The sequence below is a fragment of the Microcaecilia unicolor genome, chromosome 8 (genome assembly GCF_901765095.1).
Source record: "Microcaecilia unicolor chromosome 8, aMicUni1.1, whole genome shotgun sequence".
Lineage (NCBI taxonomy): Eukaryota > Metazoa > Chordata > Amphibia > Gymnophiona > Siphonopidae > Microcaecilia > Microcaecilia unicolor.
The window spans coordinates 78,013,839-78,040,111 of NC_044038.1; the positions used below are offsets into that span (position 1 = coordinate 78,013,839).

At 42.2% G+C, this 26,273-nt stretch overlaps 1 protein-coding gene across 1 annotated transcript; it reads right to left on the reverse strand.

Moving 5' to 3' along the window:
- Positions 1–543: 543 nt before the first annotated feature.
- Positions 544–26,055, reverse strand: LOC115476189 (hyaluronan synthase 1-like). Its single transcript, XM_030212424.1, has 5 exons — positions 25,982–26,055; positions 9,261–9,952; positions 3,362–3,587; positions 2,450–2,582; positions 544–1,219 (listed from the first exon to the last, which is right to left on the reverse strand). The coding sequence occupies exons 1-5, from the start codon at positions 25,992–25,994 to the stop codon at positions 544–546; spliced, it is 1,740 nt and encodes a 579-aa protein (XP_030068284.1). The 5' UTR covers positions 25,995–26,055.
- Between the last annotated feature and the right edge of the window lie 218 nt (positions 26,056–26,273).

Sequence of the window (26,273 nt, forward strand, 5' to 3'; positions counted from 1 at the left end):
GACGCGTGTATTGGACATGCACAGGTCCATTTTTCAGCGTGCCTGCAAAAAAGGCCTTTTTTTGGCTGGAAAAAGACGTTGGGCAAAATAAAAATGGGTGCTCGTCCATTTTGGGCCTCAGACCTTACCACCACCCATTGACCTACCAGTAAGGTCTCACGTGTTAACTTTCCACTTTTGGCTACCTTCCTGTTATGGTCATTTAGGGCCAAAATACTTATTCTCATTAGCATCCTGAATACGCAAATCTTTCTGTAGTGGTTAAGAAAATAGCAGCGTGTTTTGCTTTTTCTTCTTCGACATTCTTGGTAAAATGAGTAAGAAGTCAAATGATATGAACTTTTACTCATATCTGTTTCCCTACCTATCCTTTCTTCCTCACCAAAATACAAAATTTCCTCAAACTTGCATTCCTGAGTTCTCCTGTTTAACTGCCTTCAAGCCCACTGGTCATCTTTCCTCTGTTCATGTCTCATCATATGTCCCAAGAAAGTTCTGACTGTGCAAACCCATGCTGAATTTAGTCAGTGAAGAGGAGATATGTTATACTTGGACATTGTAGTAATCATATCTCTTACGGAAGCAGCGCTTAATCCAAACCCAATAGAGTGATATCATGAAGGCCCAGTATAACACATAGGCTATGGTGCCATAAATAAGATAATCCTTCTCAACAATTTTTTTTGGCTCTGTCCAGTCAGCGGTGGCCTCCCTCACGATTGTGTAACATAAGCCTACAAGCAAGATGAGGGCCCAGATGGATAAAGGCAGCAGAGGGATGTAGTTTCCCACCATCTTCTTCCGCCCAGATGTTCCCCAGCTACTCTTGTTCATGGTAATGATGGCAAAGTATTTGGATGGCAGCAGCCCAACCATATAGAGAACGGCATAGAGGGACATGAAGATCATCACCATGTTGCCGCGCAGGAAGCTGGCATACAAGGCCTTGACTGTGGCAATGAGCTGAATGCATATCAAGACCCATAAGATGTTCCACAAGCTAGCACTGAAGAAAAGCTTGATGACTGTGGCAGTGACGAAGAAGGGGAAGATGCCCGAGACGATGGACTCATAGGTCATCCAGAGATGATGCTTATGCCACCAGAGTGAGTTGTAGAGCCACTCCCTAAAGTAGGACTTTGTCCAGCGGGTCTGCTGATTGAGCCACCGTAGAAACTGAGCTGGTGTCTCCGAGTAGCACTTAGACCTTCCAGTATACCTAATGGTGGAAGTTAAAGTTCCTATTACACACTGAGCATAGATGCACATTTACAAACTGAACATTTATCTTAAATATTTCCACAGTACAGGCCCTCTTACGTTCCACCTAGTGTGCATTTGGATAAACACAGTTTCAAACAATTTCTGAACTGAAGCTCCTTTTCCAGTTTTTGACTGGCTTCAAATCAAAGAAGGAAGCGGATAGACTGTACCGAATCCACGCTGAATTTGATGGTCAGGAAAATCTTTTGTTTGTTTAATATGATGCCGCTCAATATTTCAAACCATTTAACTGGCCAGGAACGGTGTCCAGGAACGGCTCCTGGCGGGTTAAATAGTACTTAACCAGACATTCGGCAATATGTAGCAGGAGATCGCTGGTTATCTCCCACTGAATATTGCCAGTTAGCACTTAGTGGATAACCGGTTATATTGTGCAATATAACTGGCTATCCTCTAATATTCAGCACATTGCCGGCTACGTTTGGCAGCCAAATTAGGCCGCTGAAATAGCAGGTACATCTTTGGCTGGTTTAAACTTAACCGGCCTGTGCTGAACATTGGCTTGGCCGGTTATGTTTAAACCGGCCAAAAATAAACTGGATATTCAATGCTGGTCACCGGAAACATCCCGGCATTGAATATGCGGGCTCAGTGCCAACTGCGGGAGGCAGCCTGGCTAACTCCCGTGGTCTGAATATCAGGCCCTTTATGTTTATTAGAGTACTTGATATACTGCCCTTAAAACAGCTCTCCCTCCTTCTCCAACTCGCCACTGAACCATATCAATCAAACTCCAAAGGTCTGGAAAAAGAGGTATTGGCCCAATATTCAAAACTAGTTACCTGGATAGGAGCAGAAGCACCTGCTACCCAGATAACTAGTGCTGATCAGGCCCAGCCAGAGATTTTCAGCTTATTGCGCCAGAGAGCAAAATTTTCACATTATGTTCATGTCAGAAGCTGTGTGCCCAGCCATCAGCATGCGGCTCTAACACATGGCTTTCTGCTTTAGCCCCAAGAGTCTAGAGTTGGACAGTCTCTTTCCAGTTCATTCTGTTGGGTTGGCTTTTGATCCTGAGAGAGAGCTGCTAATGGACCATTAATGGATTGACAGATATAGATGAATTATTAGACCTGTGCAACATTTTTCCATCCTTTCCTCAACTACATAGCTGCTATGCTTAGAAGTAGCAGATGAATGTAGAAAGATATGGAGCTGTACTTACTTGGTGGCATATCCAATGCTAAGCATCCTATTGGTGAGATGTCTGTCATCTCCAAAGGTACAGTGAGTCCCCAGAAACTTCTGATTATACCAGGACTCCAGAAACTGCTGGAGTAGGTCATTCCTGTACAGCCCTGCCAAAGACACAGGAAAAGAGACCATGTGAAAAAGAATTTAGAGTCTCCTGCTAGAAACACCAACAGAAATGTCATGCATTGGAGTAGGGCGTGGGATCAACATGTTTTCTCATAATTTCAACCCATGGCACAGGATGTTATGGCTTCAAAATGGGATTAGACCAGGCGTTCTTTACTCAGATATCGGGTTACACCTAGCCAGTCAGGTTTTCAGGATACCCACAATGAATATTCATGACTTAGATTTGCATACAATGGAGGTAGTGCATGCAAATTTATCTCATGCATATTCATTATGAATATTCTGAAAACCCGACTGACTAGGTGTGTCAACAGCAAAGGAAGTCACTCTTGGTTCAATATATTCCAAACTAGTACAGTATGACAGGGTAAAAAAAAAACCTCCATACAGTCTCTCTAAACTCCCACAGATTGCCACTGTCAGAGATAGGGCATTGTGTTAGATCAGGGTTTTTCACCCACAGTAAAGGTGCATGAGATAAATTTGCATGCACTACCTCCATTCTATGCAAATCTATCTCATGCATATTCATTATGGGTATCCCAAACCCATGATTGACTAGGTGTGCCCCAAGGGCTGGGTTGAGAACTCCTGGGCTAGATGAATCGAATCTATGGTGTGACCCAGGAATGAACTTAGAAAGGTGTTCTCAGCTGGAGTAGTAGAACTAGAACTGTTCCCATATCATTCAATCAGCAATTTAGTTCCTCTTTCTGTCCTCCAAACTACAACAGCCTTGAACAAAACAATATACCTAGAGGCCCGCTGATGCAGGAGACACAATCGAAGTAGGACTGGCAGGCTCTCTCCACATTGAAGGCGATCCAGTACCTGAGACTGCTCATGAAGCTGATGTAGGAGTCGGAGAGGTTCAGGATCCTCACGTCTCCTCCCACTGCCCCATATCTGTCATTAGATTCCAGGACCTTTACCAGCTCCAGTGTAGCTAACTGCTCCAGCTTGGTGTCAGAGTCACACACCTGCAACAAACCAGCACAATCATAAGCAAACTTTCTATTATATACATACTAGAAACATTTTCCAGCCTGTGATTGGCCAGGAGCTACGTGATAAGATGCTAATGTACCTTTTACAGATTTTCTTTAGCCTGACTGTCTTCTGTAAGATTGTATTTTATTTTATTTTGTGCATACACACACACACACACACACTCTCTCTCTCTCTCTCTCACATTCCACGTTTACAGATAAACAGCCTGTGGATATAAGTATGCACATTATATCTTTGATATACAAAACCACACCATCAGCGACTGTGTACACTAAGGAGTCCTTTACTAAGGTGCGCTGAAAAATGGCCTGCAATAGTGTAGACGTGTGTTTTGGGTGTGCGCAGAATCATTTTTCAGAGCACCTGAAAAAAAATACCTTTTAAAAAATTTTTGCCGAAAACGAACATGCGGCAAAATGAAAATTACCGCGTGTCCATTTTGGGTCTAAGACCTTACCGCCAGCCATTGACCTCGCTGTAAAGTCTCACGTGGTAACCGGGCAGTAATGACCTATGTGCGTCAAATGCCACTTGGCACGTGCCCAATACGCGCATCCAAAAATAAAAAATGTTTTATGGATGCGCGTCAAAATTGAATTACTGCAAAAGCCACATTGTAGCCAGGCGGTAACTCCATTTTGGTGCGCATTGGGCTCATGTAGACGCTTATGCAGCTTAGTAAAAGGGTCCCTATGTTCACCCACTCAGTCATCCTTTCACACATCCCCTGCTACCCTCCTGAGAAAAACCTTACCAGAGCTTTTTCAGTTGAGTGCTCAATACAGATATAACTGAGTCTGCACATGGAGGAAAGGTGAAATGCACCACTGTGTCACCTTACGTGTATACTTTTCAACTTGTTTTCTTATTTTGTTTCATAATTGTTATTTAATGATTTTGTCCTGTTTAATTGATGTGCAATTATTGTATTATTATTTTTACTGCATATGGCCTTGAGGCTCTTCCTTAGGTAATTAGCAAATGTAAATAAATACATAAGCTTTCAAACTACTAACGAAGGATGATGAAAGAAATACTCTCACTGTGCACAGTGTATTTCCCATACAGTAACTGCATTTTTAAGGTTCAAATTTAACTCAAAAATCATGTGGCAGTGCAGGCTCAGCCCCAGAAAACCAGAAAAGCCTCAGTTTTTGTGACCTGAGATGGAAATGTTTTCAGGTTTTAGAGCAGAAGTTTTACTGACAAGCAGGGGTTGTTGCAGCCTCTGTGACAGAGACCTAGTTAATCCATATGAACCTGAAGGACTTTTCCAGTGCAGATCTTTGTTACCCTTGTCCTGGTAAGATTTAAGGGTCCTTTTACTAAGCTGCAGGAAAAAGGTCCCTGCAGTAGAAGGGGGCCATTTTTCCTGTGCTCCAGGGCCCTTTTTACAGCAGCAGGTAAAAAGCCTCTGAAAAAATGGCTATGCGGTAAGATTTCTCTTACCGCGTGGCCGTGCGGGGGGAGCACTTACTACCACCCATTGAGGTGGGGATAAGGGCTCCCGCGGCAATGCTCAATTACCGCCAGGTTAGTGCCACACTATGAAATAAAAAAAAAAATTTCTGGCACACTGGAAATGGTGTGTACTCAAGGAAGAACTGCTGCCAGCGGCTGCGTTGGGCTTACCTACACTTTTTAAAAGGGCTCCTTAATTTGTTAACCATTAACCAACTCCACCAGACTAGAGATTCCTTTTCTAAGTTTACTCTGAGTTGCGTAACTGCGGGTGCCTCAATGTGGCAAGAGCACACATACTGCCGGATTCTATATAGCATGCCTAGGGTTCCGTGCTGAAATCTATTCCATAACAACGCACGTAATTGAATTGACTTAACAAACTTATCAGTGTTGATAACAGCACTTAACAACAATAATGAGCACTAATTGGCAATAATTAGAATTTACACGTACAACTCGCTAAGCATATTCTGTAATGAACTGTGCCTAAATTCTAACGCACGCAGTTCAAAATGGGCATTCCAAAATTTATGTATGTAGTTATAAAATATGGTGCATAGTTATAGAATCTACATGCAGGGATTTACGCCACATTTTCATTGGTGTAAATGGAGGTGCGTAGAACAGGGGCGTGTCTGAGGTTCGGTGGTAGGGGGGGCAGGGGCTAGAGTGAGGGGGCACATTATAGCCCCCCCCCTACTGCCGTTAACCCTCCCCCACCTACCGCCGTCAACCCTTTCCCCGCCTACCGCCGTCACCTACCCCCGCGGTCCGCTTCCTCTTGCCAGTTTTTTAAAATATTTACTTCAGCTGGCGGGGGACCCCAACCACCGCCAGCCCAGCCGAGGTCTTGTTTAAGTTCTTCATCCTCGTGCTGTGAAAACTGCATCCTTCCAGTTGGACGGAGTCTGACGTCGCAGCACGTTGTACGTGCAGGACGTCAACGTGCTGCGACGTCAGACTCCATTCAACTGGAAGGATGCAGCTTTCACAGCACGAGGATGAAGAACTTAAACAAGACCTCGGCTGGGCTGGCGGTGGTTGGGGTCCACCGCCAGCTGAAGTAAATATTTTAAAAAACCGGCAGGAGGAAGCGGACCTCGGGGGTAGGTGACGGCGGTAGGCGGGGAAAGGGTTGACGGTGGAAGGCAGGGGAGGGTTAACAGCGGTAGGGGGGGTCCAGGGTGAAATCTGCGGGGGCCCAGGCCCCTGTGGCCCCACGCAGATACGCCCCTGGCATAGAATATGCTTAGGTGGAAATGTATTCCACACAGGTTTTTTAGGCGCCTTATATAGAATCTGGCAAATAATGTACCTCCCGTGCCCCCCCCCCCATGCTCCCACACCCTTTGCAGATACATACTGCACCACTTACATGCATCTTTACACAATAGAACTCAATTTCTTTGCTGCCACTTACGTACACATGTGTACCCTTACTCATAAAAGTGCAGGTATTATGTACATGTATGTGTGCAAGTAGAGTGTAACTGTGGCACCTAGTTACAGATGTGCCCTTTACATGGCTTTATGATGTCCCATCCCTTCCCTTAACCTCTTGGGGGTCTTTTCCAACAGGGCCGGCGGCGATAGGTGGGTGCAAACTGTGCAGTTGCCCTGGGCTCCCATGTTACAGGGGCTGCAAGCCTACCTAAGGGACCCTTTTACTAAGTGGTGTTAAGCCCACCATGGGCTTACCATGTGCCAATCCAGAACTACTGCTGGCCCAGCGCAGGTACCGGCATTAGTTTTGCCCCTAGCGTGTGGCATTTCCAGTGTTAGGGAAAATAGGCCCTTATTTTTTTTACCACAGCAGTTACCTAGCAGTAATCGGGCAGTGCCACACACTGCCCAGTTACTGCTGGGTTAGTGCGGGAGCCCTTACTGCCACTTCAGTGGGTGGCGGTAAGTGCTCTTCCCACATGGCCTCACAGTAAGTGCAATCTTACCTCATGGCCATTTCTTTTTTGTCCTTTTTACCTGCTACGGTAAAAAGGACCTCAGCAAGCAGCAAAAATGGCCACTGCCACTAGCACAGGGCCCCTTTTACCACAGCTTAGTAAAAGGGCCCCTAAATACAAAGAAGGTGCAGTCTACTGTTGGCTTCTGGGGCCTCCTTCCAAATTTTTGCACTGGGCCTTAGTGTATTTAAAATTAGCCCTGCCTTCAGCCTGCTCTTTCTGTGAATTTGTGACATACTGTACTGTCCCCACGCTCATACTGGCTCCCATAAATCTATTATTGGTCCTCCTAACTGTGATTTTGACTTTTGTACCCTGCCAGGTTAACTAACACAGTGCTCACCAATCTTTGTGCGTCTGTGGCCCCAATTTACATGGTTGTAGAAAGCACACGTCCCTTTAGTAGCACAGGATAATAATATCCTATGTAGCGCCTGCCAAGGTTGTGACATCAAACGTGGGTTTCTGAGGTCACAATCCACCATTTGGGAAGCTCTGGTCTAACATTTGCACATATCCCCCCAATTCTATATAAATCGCCACAAATAGGGTATGCAATTTTGGGCATATGCTCAATGTAATTGAATGATGAGCTAATTAGCACCAGTAATTGCCTTTTTAACAAGCAATTATTGACACTAATTAGATTTCACTGGAATTTACCAGCCTAAATTTTGGCACAGGATCCATGCTTAAATTTTACGTGTGAGTAAAAATAAGGGGTGTGGAAATGGGAGGTTCATGGGTGGTATAGGGGTGTTCCTAGCATTTACACACATTGTTATAGAATAAGGGGGGTACACGCCCAATTTAGGCGTATACATTTGCACCATGTTTCAGCTGGTACAAATGACCGTGCCTATAGTTAGGTGCAATTCCCAGGCTTAAGTGCTATTCTATAGATCGTGCCTAACTTTAAGCGCGGCTTATAGAATAGCGCTTTTTTCCATGCCTACATGCGTGTATTTACAGAAATCCTTAGGCAGAATTTTGCATTTATATATGTATGTGCACACATATGTTATTATTCTAATGGGAAAGGGAAATGGGACTTGATATACCGCCTTTCTGAGGTTTTTGCAACTACATTCAAAGCGGTTTACATATATTCAGGTACTTATTTTGTACTAGGGGCAATGGAGGGTTAAGTGAGTTGCCCAGAGTCACAAGGAGCTGCAGTGGGAATTGAACTCCGTTCCCCAGGATCAAAGTCCACTGCACTAACCACTAGGCTACTCCTCCACTCCGGTAATGGTAATCGGCACATACTTAATAGGATTACCCGTACGGGACCGATATTTTATAGGTAGCTATATACATAGGTGGAGTCTGGGCGGCACATGGGTGGGAACTTATATTTACATATATAAATCAAAGAATATTATAAGTTACATGCATATCTCTGGAATTAAGGCCACACATTTACACCAGCTCTATGGCTGCCTAAGTGCTGACACCTAAATTATAGGCACATGTTTTTGTTGTTCTGCTAGTTTTCTTTAAAGAAAGGTAGGTGCCCTCTGGGTTCCTATTTATACCTGTACATTATAGAATGATCTTATACCCCCCAATATTCAAAAGCATGTAACCAACAATGATAGGTACCCGTCAGGTTAAATGCCCCATAACCAGCTATCTATGAATTTTCAGCGGGACATGGCTTATTTAACACAATGCTTTATTTAACAAAATTTGTACATATGAGTTGAGTCTTACATGCACAAAGTCACTCATGCCTCGGATTATGGTGCAGGAGCTTTCAGAGAGGCGATTTTATAAAGGCACATAGGCACTTATGCATCTTTCCTGTCTAAATGTCCTTTTATAAAATTACCCACTTTGTGACTATATGGCATATGGGAGAGGGATATAAAATCTAGGCAATGTTTGAGTAAGTGAGGTTTTTCTTCTTCCTGTGATGATATCTACAACTGTCAGTAATTGTAGATGGAAAAGAGAATTTCCGTTGGTTGAGAAGTTGAGTGTGTGTGTGTGTGTGTGTTCGAATAGGGCTAACAGATGACAGCCATGTAATGAAATACTTGAAAGACTTAACCTGCCCTCCATGATGTGAAGCCATCTGGTAATCTTAATGTTGGGGGCCCCAATGTGGAGACCTGCTCTGGGCTCAAGTGATCACGGTCTTCTTCTATCTTTCTTCCACAGTCTCTCACATATTTAAATTCTCTCTCTTTTCATTCCCTCTTCTGCTCTTACCTGAATGTAATCCACAGAGTCTCCAAGGGCCTTGAAGGCAGTGTACATGACCTCTCTCTTCCCACCCCACTGTTGCATAATGCACACACAGCGCTTAGTTCGAATCATCTCCTCAACTGTCAGCCTTCCAGGGGGATCCTCATAGGGAATCTCATAGTATTCAGCATCCTCTCCAAAGTTCTGGTAATATTCATTAGTCTTTTCTGGCTTGGTATGGTAGTTATAGTCCCATATGTAGGTTGCCACATCTTCTCCTTGGAAGACTTCTTTAAACATATCCATCATATATTGGTCATCTTCCTTGTTACCATCAATGACCATGATGATTTGCAGGAGCTCCGGGGGATAGTAGATGTTCTTGATAGACAACAAGCATTCTCTGAGGTAAACTGGGTCCTCTTGGTAGGCTGAGATGGTCAGAGCCACCTTTTTTGTGTAGCTACAGTTGATGGCACTCCGCCTCATGTTACGATGCTCCAGAAATGCGAAGCAACTTTGGATGATAAGATGAATGCTCAAGAAGGCTCCATAGAGACCAAATGCAATTACATTGAACTCATCAGAAGCCAACTGGAAGCTCTGAATGTAAGTCCAAGAAAGGCCTCCCAGTACCAGAACTGCAAAAAGGACAGTGAAAAGCCTCCTCCCCACCCTTTCCCAGGTTTTTTCTTCCTTAACTGGCGTTACCATTCCTAAAGGGAAGAAAAGCAAAAGGCTGTGTCAATTGAAACAGTTAGTGGTAGTGTGTGTTTACACAATATTCTGGCAAATCCGAGCAGGTACAAAGAACTGTACATAAGATATGTACAAGGGAATGGTGTATCTTTCTTTATGTTGAATTATTTTAACAGGAGAACTCGGTAGGTGACAAATAAGGATGGACTGTCATTTGAAACGAATGTCATTCACTGATAAGAGTGCACACTATTTGTACCTAGTGCACATTTTTCTTAAAGAGTTTGTGTTATATAGAACATGCTCAGGACCCCCTTATTCTAAAATAGTGCACATATCTTGTAAGATGTTTTGGTAACAGTACTTCTATTCTCAGGGGAAGCATGACAAGCATTTTATAGAGAGATTAAGAATTTACAATCTGTGGTTTACTGGATTTACTAAACTGCCTGTCATGACAAGAAAGTCAAGGTGATTTACAGGCTACACACAAACAGAAATGTAGCAGAACTCCAATAAATAACAGGAAAGAAAGAGGGAATATAATAGAGAGGACAAAGCAAGAGAGAGAAGATCCACAGCCACACATCCAGCCTAGAGGAGGAAACAAGGAGAACGCATTTGTACTATCTATCTATCTATCTATCTATCTATCTATCTATCTATCTATCTATCTATCTATCTATCTATGGTGAGGAAGAAAAAGTAACCCTCTAGAGTTTTTTGTTGTTTTCTCAGCAACCATTTGGTCTTTCAATGTGAAATTTTACAGCAGTATTTGTTGTTACTTTTTAAGTTTAAGTTCCAGGTGGAAAGAGATTATTTTTAAACAGAGAAATTGCAGACCTTTTGGTTTGACCACCCAGCGATTTTCACACGTTGAAAAATGTTTGCACTGTAAAACTATCATTATTTGGAAAATGTTAATGGTGTCACAGTAGCGTAGACTTTTGTATACAATAATTTGAATTTGAATAATTTGTATTTGATAATATGATAATTTACAGATAATTTCTTTTAAAATCATCATTTCGGATTGGAATGCCAATCACGGGCAAGGTGTTGGTAGCAGACAAAATAAGAATCCAGACACTGCATGAACAAGGTTTTGGAGCAAAGGCGATAGTGGCTGTGTATCATCTCAAGAACTGGAAGCTCAGCACTGTGAAGAAAATTTGTCAGCATGTCTGGGGAGAAATGTAGAAGGCCTATCACACGCTTCATCTAAAGCTAGAAACAATCACTGAATTCATGAAAGTGCTACAGATGATCTGAGATAGCCTGCCACAGGGACTGATCGACAAAGCTGTTAAGAACTTCCCAAAGTGGCTGAAGGCCTGTGTTAAAACTGAGCGTGGACACTTTGAGCATTCACAGTAACTACAAAATTCTGACACATTGTCAATTGCATTGTTTGATTGATTCAAAGAGGTTGCTAAGAAAACTGCAGGGGGTTACCATTGTTTTGTCTCGCCCTGTGTGTATGTATATGTGTGTGTATGTTTGTGTGTATATATACATATATATATAGATATAGATAGATAGATAGATATAGATATATAGATAGATAGATAGATATAGATATAGATAGATATAAATATATATACATACCTCTCTCTATATATACATATATACATATATAGATATAGATATATTTATTTATTTATCACATTTGTATCCCACCTTTTCCCACTGACAGCAGGCTCAAAGTGGCTTACAAAAATATTGTAGTAAGTTACAATGCTATATATATATATATATATATATATATATATATATATATATATATATATATATAGATAGATAGATAGATAGATAGATAGATAGATAGATAGATAGATAGATAGATAGATATATAAATATATATACATACCTCTCTCTCTCTCTCTTACATACACACACATACCTATATGTATATATAACTGTATCTATCTATCTACAATCTATATCTACTGTATATGTACACACACACTATATATAGAGAGAGATATTTTATATATATAAATAGAGAAATAGATATCTATATCTATATATCTATATCTGTATCTATATCTCTATATATATCTACATATCTATATATATCATTCTATATAAATGAGAAGTGACTGACTCACCCGCAAATGTGCAGTAGAGACCGAACGTTGAAAGAGCAAATGTCCAAGCCCCGCCTCCACCAGTAGTAGAGCCCGACTGTTGAGAGAGCAAAAGTCCAAGCCCCGCCTCCACCAGCTGATGTATCAGAAAGGAGGAGAGGCGGGGAGAGGGGCAGAGAGTACAGAAAACAGCCCGAACTTAATGCAAACATTGTCGCTCTCACAAACATGGAACTCGGAAGGGGAGGGAGGGTGGAGGGAAGGATGGGGCATGGAAATTGGAGGTGGAGGGAGGGAGGAGGGCAGGAGGGGGCGTGGAATGTTGCGCCCAAAGAGGGAGGGCTGTAGCAGTAGCACTTGAACTCAGGGAGGAGGTCTTGGACATGGGTGTGGAAATCGGAGGAGGAGGGAGGGAAGGAGAGGGCAGAACTGAGAGGGAAACGGGCGCAGTGATGGAGGCAAACTGACGACAGGACTCACTTGAGGTAACGAAAGCAGCTGAAGGCAAGGCTTAGGCAAGTAAGTTACACGGCGATGGTGGAAAAGGGGGGGGGGGGTCAAAGGTGGCGGCCAGGGCCGGTCTTAGCAAGTGCGGGGCCCTATGCAGACCAATTTGGTGGGGCCCCATCCTAGCCCCGCCCCCAACCTAGCTCCACCTAATGATAAGATTATTCAATTTTTAGAAATTTTTTTTATTTATGAAATTTTAAATAAAGACAAATGAAGCTAAACTTGTACAAAAAAACTGATTGAAATAATAAGCACAATGCTATCATGAAACCTCCCCTCTCCAGAAATTATTCAGTTCAACTCCACTACAATTAGTAGTTCCAATTCTCATAACAAAGGAGAATAAAGGAAAAATATTAAGAAAAGATCCAGTACTTTCAAATTCCCCTATTACTCTGTAACCCATCAAACCAGAGAGGCAAGTAGCCACATCAGTTACTAAAATAGTTTGAACTGATTGTACCTACTTTATATCAGATTTTGCTACTTCATGATTTCCATTCTCAGATTTTAGCTTAGTAATCTTTTCTTCCTGTGATTGTAGTCTAGCTTCCAAATGATTAATTCAAGGTGTCATATCATTAATTACTGGAAGCAGTGTTTTAGCTAAATCTGCTATTGCCATCCAAATTTTTATCAGGAGAAATATCTGCAGATCTATGTGAAAATAACCCAGATATGTTAGAAACAGCCTCTTCCAAGCCAGAAGATCTTACTTGCTCAGCTTCTCCAGCAACTAATGTTGTTGGGCCAAATTCCTCTCAGGGAGGCAGACATTTCCAACCCTTGCACCGTCTGCAAGTGTCGTTAGATGAGAGAGACACTTCTCCTGATCTCCTGCCTGCATGGAATCCGATTTCGATTTGGCATAAGTGCACAACTGTTGGCTTCAGCAACGATGGCTCACCTCACGTCCGCAACACCTCTGACCAGACTCCAGCTTTTCCCGCTCAGTGACTCCCGCCCTCGCATCCGGAAACAGGAAATACATCAGAAGGCGGGACATTGAGCGGGAAGCTGGAGCCTGGAGGTGAGCCTTCGCGCTGCAACTGTCTGTCATCGCCGTTGGGGGCGGGGCCGTCACTGCCTGGGCTGGCTCGCTGGCATCGCTCAGTTAGTCACCGGGGTCTGGGGACTCGGGAGGTGACGGTGGGCTCAGTGGGCCCAAGCCGGGGGTGGGCACCGCGCCGGGGGTGGCGGGAGTGGAGCGGCTGAGCCGCGGGATTGGGGATAATCTGAGGCGACTAAGGCGAGCAGCGGCGGAGATCAGAGCAGAGGCACGAGCGAGGCAGAGTTGAGGTGTGCCGCGCTTGGCCCCCTTAGGCACGGGGCCCTATGCAGCCGCCTTGGTTGCCTCTGCCTAAGACCGGCCCTGGTGGCGGCGGCGGGGGGGGGGGAGGGGTGAAATGGCAGCAGAGGGGACGGCAGGGCAGAGGAGGTCACAATTGCGGTACGCTTAGGGGATGGGTGGACATGGATGGGAGCCAGAGGATGGAGGGTAGGGGAGAGAACAGTTGATGGACACGGGTGGATGGAGCGGATGGGAGGGGGGAGAGGAGGGTTGCTGGACGGGTGGATGGAGGGGAGGGCAGGGGAGAGAGGAGGGTTGCTGGACATTGGTGGATGGAGAGCAGGGGATAGAAGACGGTTGCTGGACATTGATGGATGGAGGGCAGGGGACAGAGGAGGGTTGCTGGACATGGGGGGAGGGCAGGGGACAGAGGAGGGTTGCTGGACATGGGAGGAGGGTAGTGGAGAGAGGAGGGTTGGTGGACATGGGTGGATGGAGGGGAGGGGAGGTCAGGGGAGAGAAGAGGGTTGCTGGACATGGATGGATGGAGGGGAGGGCAGGGAGAGAGGAGAATTGTTGAACATGGATGGAGGGGAGGGAAGGGAAGGCAGGAAGGAGATGCACATGGATGGATGGGAAGGGAGAGAGAAGAAATGCTGGAGATCCAGCTGTTCCACTACATTTTTAAAAACAAAAATCTTGCCCGTTTTAACGGGCTTAACGACTAGTGTATATATATATACACACACACACACACTATATATATAGATGTAGGTATATATAGATATCTATATCTCTATATAAAATATATATATATATATATATATAGTGTGTGTGTGTGTGTGTGTATATCTATATCTCTATATATTATATCTATACACACACTATATAGTGTGTATCTATCTATCTATCTATCTATCTATCTATCTATCTATCTATCTATCTAGCTATCTATCTATCTATCTATCTATCTATCTTGTGCTCACACCTTTTTCAGTAGTAGCTCAAGGTGAATTACATTCAGGTACACTGGGTATGTCTCTGTCCCAGGAGGGCTCACCATCTAAGTTTGTACTTGAGGTAATGGACGGTTAAGTGACTTGCCCGAGATCACAGGGAGCAGCAGTGGGATTTGAACCAGCCACCTCTGGATTTCAAGACTGGTTTATATATATATATATATATTGATCTATCTATTACTATTTGGCCAAATATGAATAATTAAAATATTATTTGTCTGAAAACGAATATCAAATACAGATAATAGGCACTGGATCAAATTCTATAAAAGGTGCCTTACCTTAGGCACAGATCGATTGTATTGCATAATAGTGAGTAATTATATTTTGTATGTTGGATTTTGTATGAATAAAGTATAGATTTTGTAATAATTGTTTATTAGTATATTTCAGACTACTTTCATTCAACAACTGTATATTTATCTGTTTATATAAATATATCAATATAGATTTTTTTTTTATATATAGAGAGATATGTAGATATAGATACAGATATATTGTCAAAGCTTGAAAAGCCATCACAATCTTTTGACTGGTCGTGTCCTCCACAAATTTAAGCCCTACCCAAGAACCTAAGAATTATAGAAGCATCATCATAGAAAACATACATAATTTCTACAAAATACATATATAGATATACACAGTAAAAATATCAAAAGAAATGCATATCAAATGTGTTAAAATCTACATAACAGAATAATGTGCACATAAGATACATATTCAGATAGAATATATGCCTTAAGAAATGTGATCAGGCACATCTGTGATTGTGGTTGAAGTTATATGAGATACCTTGCCGCGTCTTACTTGATAATGTGTGTTTTCACCTTCCTCCTGCAGCCGTGATTCTGTTTCTCAGGAGCAGAGGTAGATTGTGCTCCTCTGGTGCTGGTGTTGATGCTTGAGCCTGCCTGCCTGCCCACCTATCAGGCATGTGATGGGGTGCCCTTTGAGAGTTCTTTTCATGCCTGTCAGGGTGTGCACAGCTGCGTCATTTCAGTCCACACCCAGGTATATTTGGATGAGTTATGCTATTTACAGTGTAAGCTCCTCAGGCTTTCTACCTCTTTTCTGTTCCCACTTTATTTTCTGCTCCTTGTTGGCAGTATTTTTAGGTTGAGCTAATTTTTAAAGTGCCAAGAAATTAACTTTGAACTTTCTCAGACCTTACAAGCTGGCACATGAGCAGCTTGTGTCTGGGATGTTGAAATCCTCTTCAATCTAACCTGGCATACAAGTGAGGTTCATTCCTGTCATGGTGGGGAAAATTTAATGAAGGTTTTTTTTTTTTTTTAGAATGAAACCAGTTTTATGTGTGGAAAAAGCCTTGGATAAAATTATGCAGCCTTATATACACACGCGAATATGATGGCATATACTAATATGTGCATCGTAATCTAAGCTAAAAGCCCACCTTTTTGATGCTGCTTTTAACTCCTAACCCTTATTCACTTGTTCTGAACCCTTATTTTATCATCCTCACCTTAATATTCCCTTATCTCTTGTTTGTCCTGTTTGTCTGTCCTAATTAGATTGTAAGCTCTGTCGAGCAGGGACTATCTCTTCACGTTCAAGTGTAACGTGAAAACCGTCATACACCCTCGCGACTCATGTTATCACCCTTTAGGATCATTCAGTTTGTGCTGTTTTTTACCTTATATTTGAGAAGATCCATGATCTCAGTTTCCTGTACCTTCATTTCCATTAGTACATATGTCTACAGATATTGACAACTAAGGATCAATGTGTAGCCCCTGAAACAGCCCTGCTGGGCGAAACACGGCCTGTGTCGGGCTCATTATATCATTTGGTTTTCATTCAATAAATTTGTGTTTATCTCCCACTGATCTGCTTTTGTTGATTTCCATCTTGATGTTTCCGGAGTGCCATATGTGTAGAATAGAAGCATTTTGTAAAATACATCTGCAGACAAAAAAAAAGCAACACTGGGCCTTTAAGACTGAGACAACAGGAGTATTTTATTAATAAAGGACCCGACACGGGCTGTGTTTCGGCGTTAGGCAACTGTTCTGGGATCTTGCCAGGTAGTTGTGACCTGGATTGGCCACTATTCGAAACAGGATACTGGGCTTGATGGAACTTCAGTCTGTCACAGTATGACATGCTTATATTGGTGTATGAGGGCTGCCCACTATCAGAAATTTAGTTTTATCCCCATTTAATTTCAGAACATAAAAATATAAGCATGTCATACTGTGACAGACTGAAGTTCCATCAAGCCCAGTATCCTGTTTCGAATAGTGGCCAATCCAGGTCACAACTACCTGGCAAGATCCCAGATTTTCCCCAAGTCCACTTTAATAATGGCTTATGGACTTTTTGGAAATTAGCCAAACCATTTTTAAACCCTGCTAGGCTAACTGCTTTTACTAATTCTCTTGCAACGAATTCTAGAGTTTAATTACGCACTGAGTGAAGAAATATTTTCTCTGATTAATTTTAAATTTACTACTTAGTAGCTTCTTTGCATGCCCTCTAGACCTCGTATTTTTGGAAAGAATAAACAAGCGATTCACATCTACCTGTTCCACTCCACTCAGTATTACATACACCTCTATCATATCTCCCCTCAGCTGTCTCTTCTCCAAGCTGAAGAGCCCTAGTCACTTTAGCCTTTCATCATAGGGAAGTCATCCCATCCCCTTTATCACTTTTGTTGCCCTTTTCTGTACCTTTTCTAATTCCACTATATTTTTTTGGAGATGTAGTGACCAGAACTGCCCACAGTATTAGAGGTGTGGTTGCTCTATTGAGCAATACAAAGGCATTATAACATTCTCAGTTTTGTTTTCCATTCCTTTCTTAATAATTCCTATCATTCTGGGGCCCTTTTACAAAGTGTCGGTAAGCCCAACACGTGCTTACCGCACGCTGTCCCGGAACTACCGCCGGCACAACGTGGCTGCCGGCAGTAGTTCTGTCTTAAGAATGCACCATTTCCCGCATGCCAGAAAGTATTTTTAAATTTACCGCCGGGTTACTGCAGGAGCCCTTACCGCTACTGCAATGGGTTGCGGTAAGTGCTCCCCTCCTGCATGAACATTTTTTAGGCACTTTTTACCCGCTACAGTAAAAAGGCCACTACCGCAGGGCCCTTTTTTCCTCAGCTTAGTAAATGGACCCCTATATTTGCTTTCTTAGCCGCAGCTGCACATTGTATCATCAATGATAACACTACTACTATAAATCATTTCTATAGCGCTACCAGTCGTACGCAGCGCTTCTTTTCCTGTGCAGTGACTTCTAATGTGGAACCTTGCATCACGTAGCTATGGTTTTGGTTCCTCTTTCCCACATGCATCACTTTGCACTTCTTCACATTAAAAGTCATCTGCCATTTGGATACCCAGTCTCGTAAGGTTCTCTTGCAAGTTTTTCACAATCCTCTTGCGATTTAACAACTTTGAATAACTTTGTGTCATCAGCAAATTTAATTACCTCACTAGTTATTCCCATCTCTAGATTTATTTATTAATTTATTTGTTACATTTGTATCCCACATTTTCCCACCTATTTGCAGGCTCAATGTGGCTTACATAGTACCGTAGAGGCGATCGCTAATATCGGTATGAACAAATAGAGAGTGAGGCTGTGGTAAAGTTCATGCGTGACAGACAGATTGAGGAATCATAAGGAGGAAGAGTTAATTTATGTCTAGTACGAGCTTTAGTTTTGTTGTGTTGCAGGGTTGAGGCATTTAAGTTGGATTGTTAGGGTATGCCTTTTGAACAGGTAAGTTTTTAGTAGTTTCCGGAAGTTTAGGTGGTCATATGTTGTTTTCACTGCGCTTGGTAATGCGTTCCATAGTTGTGTGCTTATACAGGAGAAGCTGGATGCGTAGGTTGATTTGTATTTGAGTCCTTTGCAGCTTGGGTGGTGGAGATTTAGGTATGTTTGTGTTGATTTTGATGTGTTTCTGATTTGTAGGTCTATGAGGTCTGTCATGTATCTCGGGGCTTCGCCGTGGATGATTTTGTGAATGAGGGTGCAGATTTTGAACGCAATACGTTCTTTGATTATATAGACTTGACTAGTTTGGAAAGGAAAGTTAAAGAAACTGACTCAGGATTAGAAATTTTAACTCAACAAAATAAAATACAAAAAAAATTGCAACATATACAATCCCTTCAAGGTACTATTATAAGAGATTTGACATACTTGAGAAAAACTGAAGCGCTTGAGAACTTATTTAGGAGTAATAATCTCTGAATCCTTAATTTTCCTAAACAATTGGCAGTCTCTCCTTGAGACATGTTGAAAAGGTATATTAAAGAAATATTAGGAGTGGGTGAAGAAAATATTCCGCCTTTTTCACAAGTATATTATTTACCTACTAAATCAGTAGCTGCTCAGCAAGATCAAGATAATCAAGAGTTGGATGTTTCTGCTTTATTGGAGTCTTCAGACACTGAATTGGTTGTGGCATCGATTGCCACAGTAGCACTGTCACCTGTTAAGAATTGGTTGGTGAAAATGTTCTTTAAGAATAAAGATAAGACTTTTTTGGGATTAAAAATCCAAATTTTCCTAGATGTTTCCAAGGACACTCAAAAGAGACGTCAACAATTTTTGTTAATGAAACCAGGAGTTCTTCAGTTAGGAGCCACTTTTTTTCTGCGATATCCTTGCAAATGTGTCATCAGACACCAATCAGCAAAATTTGTCTTCTATGAGCCTTCTCAACTTACAGCTTTTTTGTCAACGAAAAGAATTATTGGGGGATTGCAATAATAGCTCTCTTTATGATTTAGTTTAGCAGGGATCTAGTGGTTTGTCAGATGAAGAAAATCCCTCTATTGTTTTCCTAAATTAGAATTTTCCATTGTTAATATCTTGGATCTAAAATGTGAACTTGAGTAATGACTGACAAATAATTTTTCTTTTATGTTCTTTTTCTTTCCTTCTATAATTGTACATTGCTGTTGTCAAGTCATACTTTCTGAACAAGTATCTTTTGCTTGATTATTTTTGGAAATTTTGATTTAAAAAAAATAAATTCAAATTTAAAATCTTTGGCCCAGCACTCAAGCAAAAAGGCATTCCTATGGGCCCCTTTTATAAAGGCATGTAAGGGTCTATGCGCATCCAGTGTGCGCCAAATTGGCATTACCGTCTGGCTACCACATGCCCCGGGTGGTAATTCTGAATTTGGCGTGCGCTGAAAACACGTGGTAGAAAATATTTTCTACTGCATGGCGCTTACCCAGCGGTAAATGGCAGTGGACATGCACTGCATGCCTACCGCCTGGATAACGTATGAGACCTTACCACTAAGTCAATGGGTAAAGGTAAAGTCTCAGGCCAAAAATGGATGCACACTGGTTTTTATTTTGCTGCACATCCATTTTCTGGCACTTTAAAAAAGGCCTTTTTTCCAGGACGTGGCAAAAACTGGCCTGGCGCACACACAAAAGACGCGCTCACACTGCTGCAGGCCACTTTTTTCTGCGGTTTAGTAAAAGAGCCCCTTTATGTGTTAAAGTTTACCGGGCACTTGTCTGAATATTGGCTGTTAATGATTCATATGTGTATTTAATTTTCTTTGTTGCAAAGTGTACTGTGAAACCAAGCAAATAGACTGTTTAGGTTTCTTATTGGTAGCTACGTATAATGACACCTGAGTGATTGAACTGTATAGAGAGCTACTGGTTGCTAGGTGGGACAGTGACACTCTGTGGTTAAATCTATTGATGACATTTAATGCTTAAATATATTGTCACACTAATTGGGATGTCTGAGGACTGTTCCATTCAAACCATTCTAACCCTCTCCCAAGCAGGTCAGAGGTACACACAGAGACAACACCGATACAGACACACAAGCATACAGAGGCAACACATGCACATGGACACACATGTACATGCAGAGAGGCTAGAAAGAATTTCATGAGCCTTGTTTTGCATTCTTTCCTTACATGTATTATTCTACTGTATCAAATATGACAGAGGTAGAATATTTCTGCTAGCATGTAGTTTCTGTGTAGGAATCTGTAGAAGTCTGGATTATTGGGCTTCTAGAGGACATTGTGATATTTGTAGGGCTGCCTTTTCATAGGTACATTTTCTGCTGTTTCACTCTTGTTATAGTATGACAAGATTCTACAAGCAAAAAATCACCCTAATTCTATAAAGGTTGCCAAAAATTGTGCATGCGACTCCTGCGCATAAGCGCTATTCTCTAAACCACATTATCTTTAAGCACGACAATAGAATTTTTTAGCTGCTACATATAGAATCTAGACCAACACGTGTTTGTTGTAGGGAGAATAGATGACACCAGTTAGGAACCATATGCAAAAGAAACAGGCAATCTAACAGCTAGTGAGATGGAGTCATTCATTCTGGGGTCCTTTTACTAAGCTGCAGCAAAAAGTGGCCTCAATTCACCCTTGCACAGGTCTTTCCTGTGCACCAAGGCCATTTTTATTGCAGCCATAAAATGGCTGATTTTCTAATTTTTTTGGATTAATGGCCATGCGCTAATGTTGCCATTAACATGTAGCAATATCACCAGTGGAAGGTGGTCAAAGGAGTAAGGAGTCACTAGAAGAACCACGCATCCAATATTATTGAAGAGAGACCCAAATATATTAAATGAAGACCCGACTTGGCCAAGTTTCGGCTACAGTCTGCATCAGGGGTCATCAAGATCTCAAATATTCAAGGAACACAATGGTCTTACAGTAATAATAAGGAACTCCTTGTTCATCTGCCAGCAAGAACAGCATTAGCTTCAGTTTCTTTCAGAACTAAACTCTCAGTTTAGCAATAGCACCAGGGAAAAGTAGTCAAAGGAATAACGAGCCACTAGAAGCACCATGCATCCATTCTTATTGAATAGAGAGCCAATTTTATTGAAGGAAGACCTGAATTAGCCAAGTTTTGGCTACAGCCTGCATCAGGGGTCTAAAAACATATACAACACAACCAAAATTGCATATAGAAGTATGAACATGTATAAAAATATAAAAATTATAACAATATATACAAAATATATATTAATTTACCATCAAGTTCTCAAAGATTCAAGAAGCGCAATAGTCTCACAGTAATAATAAGGAATTTAGCTGAAACTTGGCCAAGTCAATAAAATTGGATCTCTCTTCAATAAGATTGGATGTGTGGTTCTTCTAGTAGCTCCTTACTCCTTTGACTATGAGTCAAAATGTTTTAAGTGGCACTGACCATAAGCACAAGGGTAATTATATAAAAGGACACCTATGGGGAGGTTGTGAAGATAAAAACGATAACAGAATTCAAGAATGCATGGGATAAACACAGAGGAACACTGTATAGAAAAATGATGGAATCCAATTAAAACAAAACTCAAATGACCTCATAACTGAAGTGAGCTTTGACGGTAGCTTCAGAGGTTAGGAAGTAAGAACAATGCCAGGCAGACTTCTACAGTCTCAGTCCCTTAAATGGTAAAAACAGACCGGGATCAAAGCAGGAGTGGGCTTTGACAGCAATTCCAGTAGTTGGGAACTAAGACCGGTGCCATCAGATTTCTATGGTCTGTGCCCCAAAATTGGCAGGAAGAGACAGAGATTAAGTATACCAGCATTTAATCATAAAGAAGCGGAACCTGAGCAGAGTGCCAGATTCAACTCTGGTCACCTTGTTGGGCAGACTGGATGGACAGTGCAGGTATTTTACTATGTTACTATGGAGCTCATTTTCGAAGCATATGGATATCTCAAAAGGCCGAAATGGACATCCATGTACTTGAAATGTCCAAATTCTGATTTTGCAAAGGTAGAATAGGTATGTCCAACACTGTAGTATGTCGAAATATGAAGGGGGGGGTGGTGTTTTGGGCAATGAAAATTCTCATAAACAACATGAGAAATGACATTAAATGAAAATTTCCAGCTGACCATCCCAGGTGTCAACCCACGATGCATGACAGATGTTGCAGTCAGGGCCAGGGCCGCCAAGAGGGGGGGACAGGGGGGACAAAAGTCCCGGGGCCCGGGCCTCCAGGGGGGCCCGGCGTCGGTGCCACCTGGCCCGCCCTTTGTCGCCGCCTGGCCCACCCTCCGTCATTCCCAGAACTAACCTTAAGCCTCCTTTCACTTCGCAGCAAGCAGCAGCAGGTCAGGCCACTCCTTCCTTCCATGTCCCACCCTCGCCTGACGTAACGTCCACGAGGGCGGGGCACGGAAGGAAGGAGGAGGGGTCTGCCCTGCCGCTGCTTGCTGCGAAGTGAAAGGAGGCTTAAGGTTAGTTCCGAGGGCCCGGCCCGATAGCGGGTGGAGGGGGCCCGGCGACCTCGGGTGGGTGGGCGGCGGGGGAGGGCCAGGCGATCTTGGGTGGGCGGCGACCTTGGGTGGGTGGGGCCCAGTGATCTTGGGTGGGCGGCGACCTCGGGTGGAGGGGGGGGGGCCAGGGGCAGACTTGTCCCGGGCCCGGCTCCGGCTCCGGCTCTCGGCGGCCCTGGTCAGGGCAGGACTATGGAGGGCATGAAATCTGGACATCCAACACTGATTACCAAATTGGAAGAAACATCCATTTCTAAAAAGAAAGGAGTCCTTATTTAGACCTGTTTCAGGAACGTCTAGGTTACAGAAAGATGCCCTGATTGAGCAGCTATCCACTGGAGGGATTAAGGCATGACACCTCCTTAATCCCTGATTGCTGTGCTCCTCCATTTTCCCTGAAAGGGAAACCAGAGTCTTTGACAGCTTCAAGTATTATGGGCATTCTTAGCTGAGTAGGGAGCATGTCTGAGGAGCAGCCTAGTGGTTAGCACAGTGGACTCTAAACCAAAGGACTCAGATTGAAATTCTACTTCAACTTTTTATTTTTATTTTTTTTATTTGTTTATTAATTTTAAACATTACAACAAGAAGATACTTGTTATTGAAAAACAGCCATGATTTCATAAGAGGAAATTAAGCAACATTTAAGGAAATATTGTACAATTATACAAATATACAAATCGTATTCTATCAAATTCCTATAACATAAAATTTTTTTGCTTCCTTAGACCACATTAAACTGAGAGGAGGGTCGGGACTTTTTATTTTTTAAATTGTGAGCTCTCCAGAAACAGAAAAATACCTACTGTATCTAAAAATATAAGACACCTGCAAGTCTGAAGGCTTTTGAAGTGGTGTACATTCAGGTACGGTAGGTATTTTTCTGTTCTTTGAGGGCTTACAATTGCAAAAACAAAGAGTTCAAGTGGGATTTGAATCTGGGTCCCTTGGTTTAAAGCCCACTGCACTAACTACTAGGCTGCCCTTCTGCTCTGCATGGATGTCTGTGTGGCCATTTTCTAAGAATACTGCCATACAGTTGCCCATGTCCCTCGTTTTTCCCCATTCAAAATTTGGGCATTTTATTTGTAAAATGGATGTTCATGCTGGTCATTTCCAGTGCACGGATGTCCATCACACGTATTTTCAAACAGGCTGTATCCTGTTCGAAAATGCATAAGAAATGGACATCTGTTTTGGACGTTAAAATGTCCCTCTATATGTTACCATTTTTAGGTGCCAAGAAGGCATCATTCTATAACAACACGTTAATTCTGCCCATGACTCACCCATTTTCACGTCCCCTTTTTCATATCACATGTAAATTTTAGGCACAGATTCCGTGCCTAAGTTTATGCATGTATATTTCAATTGAATCTAATTAGTGCCAATAATTGCTTCTTAGAAAGCCAATTATTGGCTCTAATTAGCTTGTTATACAATTAAATTGTGCACAAAAATTAGGTATGCACCCAAATTTGTGCATGCAAGTTTTGGCGACTTTTACAGAATTAGGGCGTTAATGACATTGCTCCCGTAACAACAAAATGGCCAAGACAACCGAAATACAATTAAAATTCTCATATTCAAAATGGGAAATGACATTAATTGAAAATTTACAGCTCACCATCCCAGGTGTCAACCCACGATGCATGACAGAAGTTGCAGACAGGTCAGTTCTATAACAGGACGCTTACAGTTACATGCCACTTGGGTGTGTAAATGTACAGGAAACTGGCACTTAACATGTGTAAGTGGCAGAAAATTGACCACATGCTATTCTATAAGGGTGCAAACAAGTGGTATAGGGTGAGATTCTATATATGGCACCTAAAAAATCGGTGTGGAAATCAATGCCGACTAAACGTATTCTATAAGCGAAGCCTAGATTTAGGCATGGTATATAGAATACGCCTAGTTGATATCTCAGTGCCTATAACTACACGCCTCCATTTATGCCAATGAAAACGTGGTGTAAATCCCAGCATGTAGATAGACACATTGGGCCATATTCTATAACTACACGCATAAATTTTAGAACGCCCATGAAACACCTATTTCTCTGCCCATAACCATGCCCCTTTTTGCCCACACATGTTAGAACTTAGGCGCAGTGCATTACAGAATGCGCTTAGCGAGTTGTGCATGTAAATTCCAATTATTGCCAATTAGTGCTCATTATTGCTTGTTAAGAGCTGTTATCAATGCTGATTAGCTTGTTAATTCAATTAAGTTATGCACATTGTTAGAGAATACGCTTGTATTTTGGTGTGGATCTCTAGGCACGCTATATAGAATCCAGGGGATAGCGCATAAATGCAAAGTGGCAGAGCATGGGCAGGGCTGTTAATTATGCACACAACTTACATAACATTCTACGTTGCACGCATCATTGCTGCATTTTAGACATCTGCAGTTACATCAGGTCTAATTTAATTTAATTTAATACCAGCATTTATATCCTGCTTAACCATCAAGTTCAAAGCGGGTTGCAGCAAAACAATAATTACAATACAGTACAACTGAATTATTGCATTGTCAGTAAAACAACACATCTACAAATATTGCTGGAACATCCATGTTTTTACAGTTTTCCTAAAACACATATAGTGTGAGATATTCCTTAAATCAGGTGGTAGACTATTCCAAAGTTCAGAAGCTCTTCCTAATAATGTGCTATTTTTAGTACTAGTCAGCCAACGGCACATGCGAGATAGAGGGGCAATACCCAGGACTCAGTCCATGTAAAATTTAAAAAATAAAAGTTTAAAGTTTAAATTCAATCCTTGCCCGTAGAGGCAGCTAGTGTAATTCACGCAAGAAAGGAATTGCATGCTCAAACTTATTACCTTTCAGGATCATTTTAGCAGATACATTTTGCAAAGACAGATCAGGATGAAGGCTGGACTGGGCTTAAACAGCAACTCCAATAGTTGGGAAGTAGGATCGGTGCTGGGCAGACTTAGACGAACTGTACCCCAACAGTGGCAGAGAGAGATGGAGATTAATTATGCCAGTGATTAATGATGGAGAAGACATTTACCATGTTACCTGTATGCCTATTGCCCCCCTCCCCCACAAAGAATCAGTTTGGCTGCATCTCTGTGGTATCAAGCCTCTCTGCATGGGCATATCTGCATA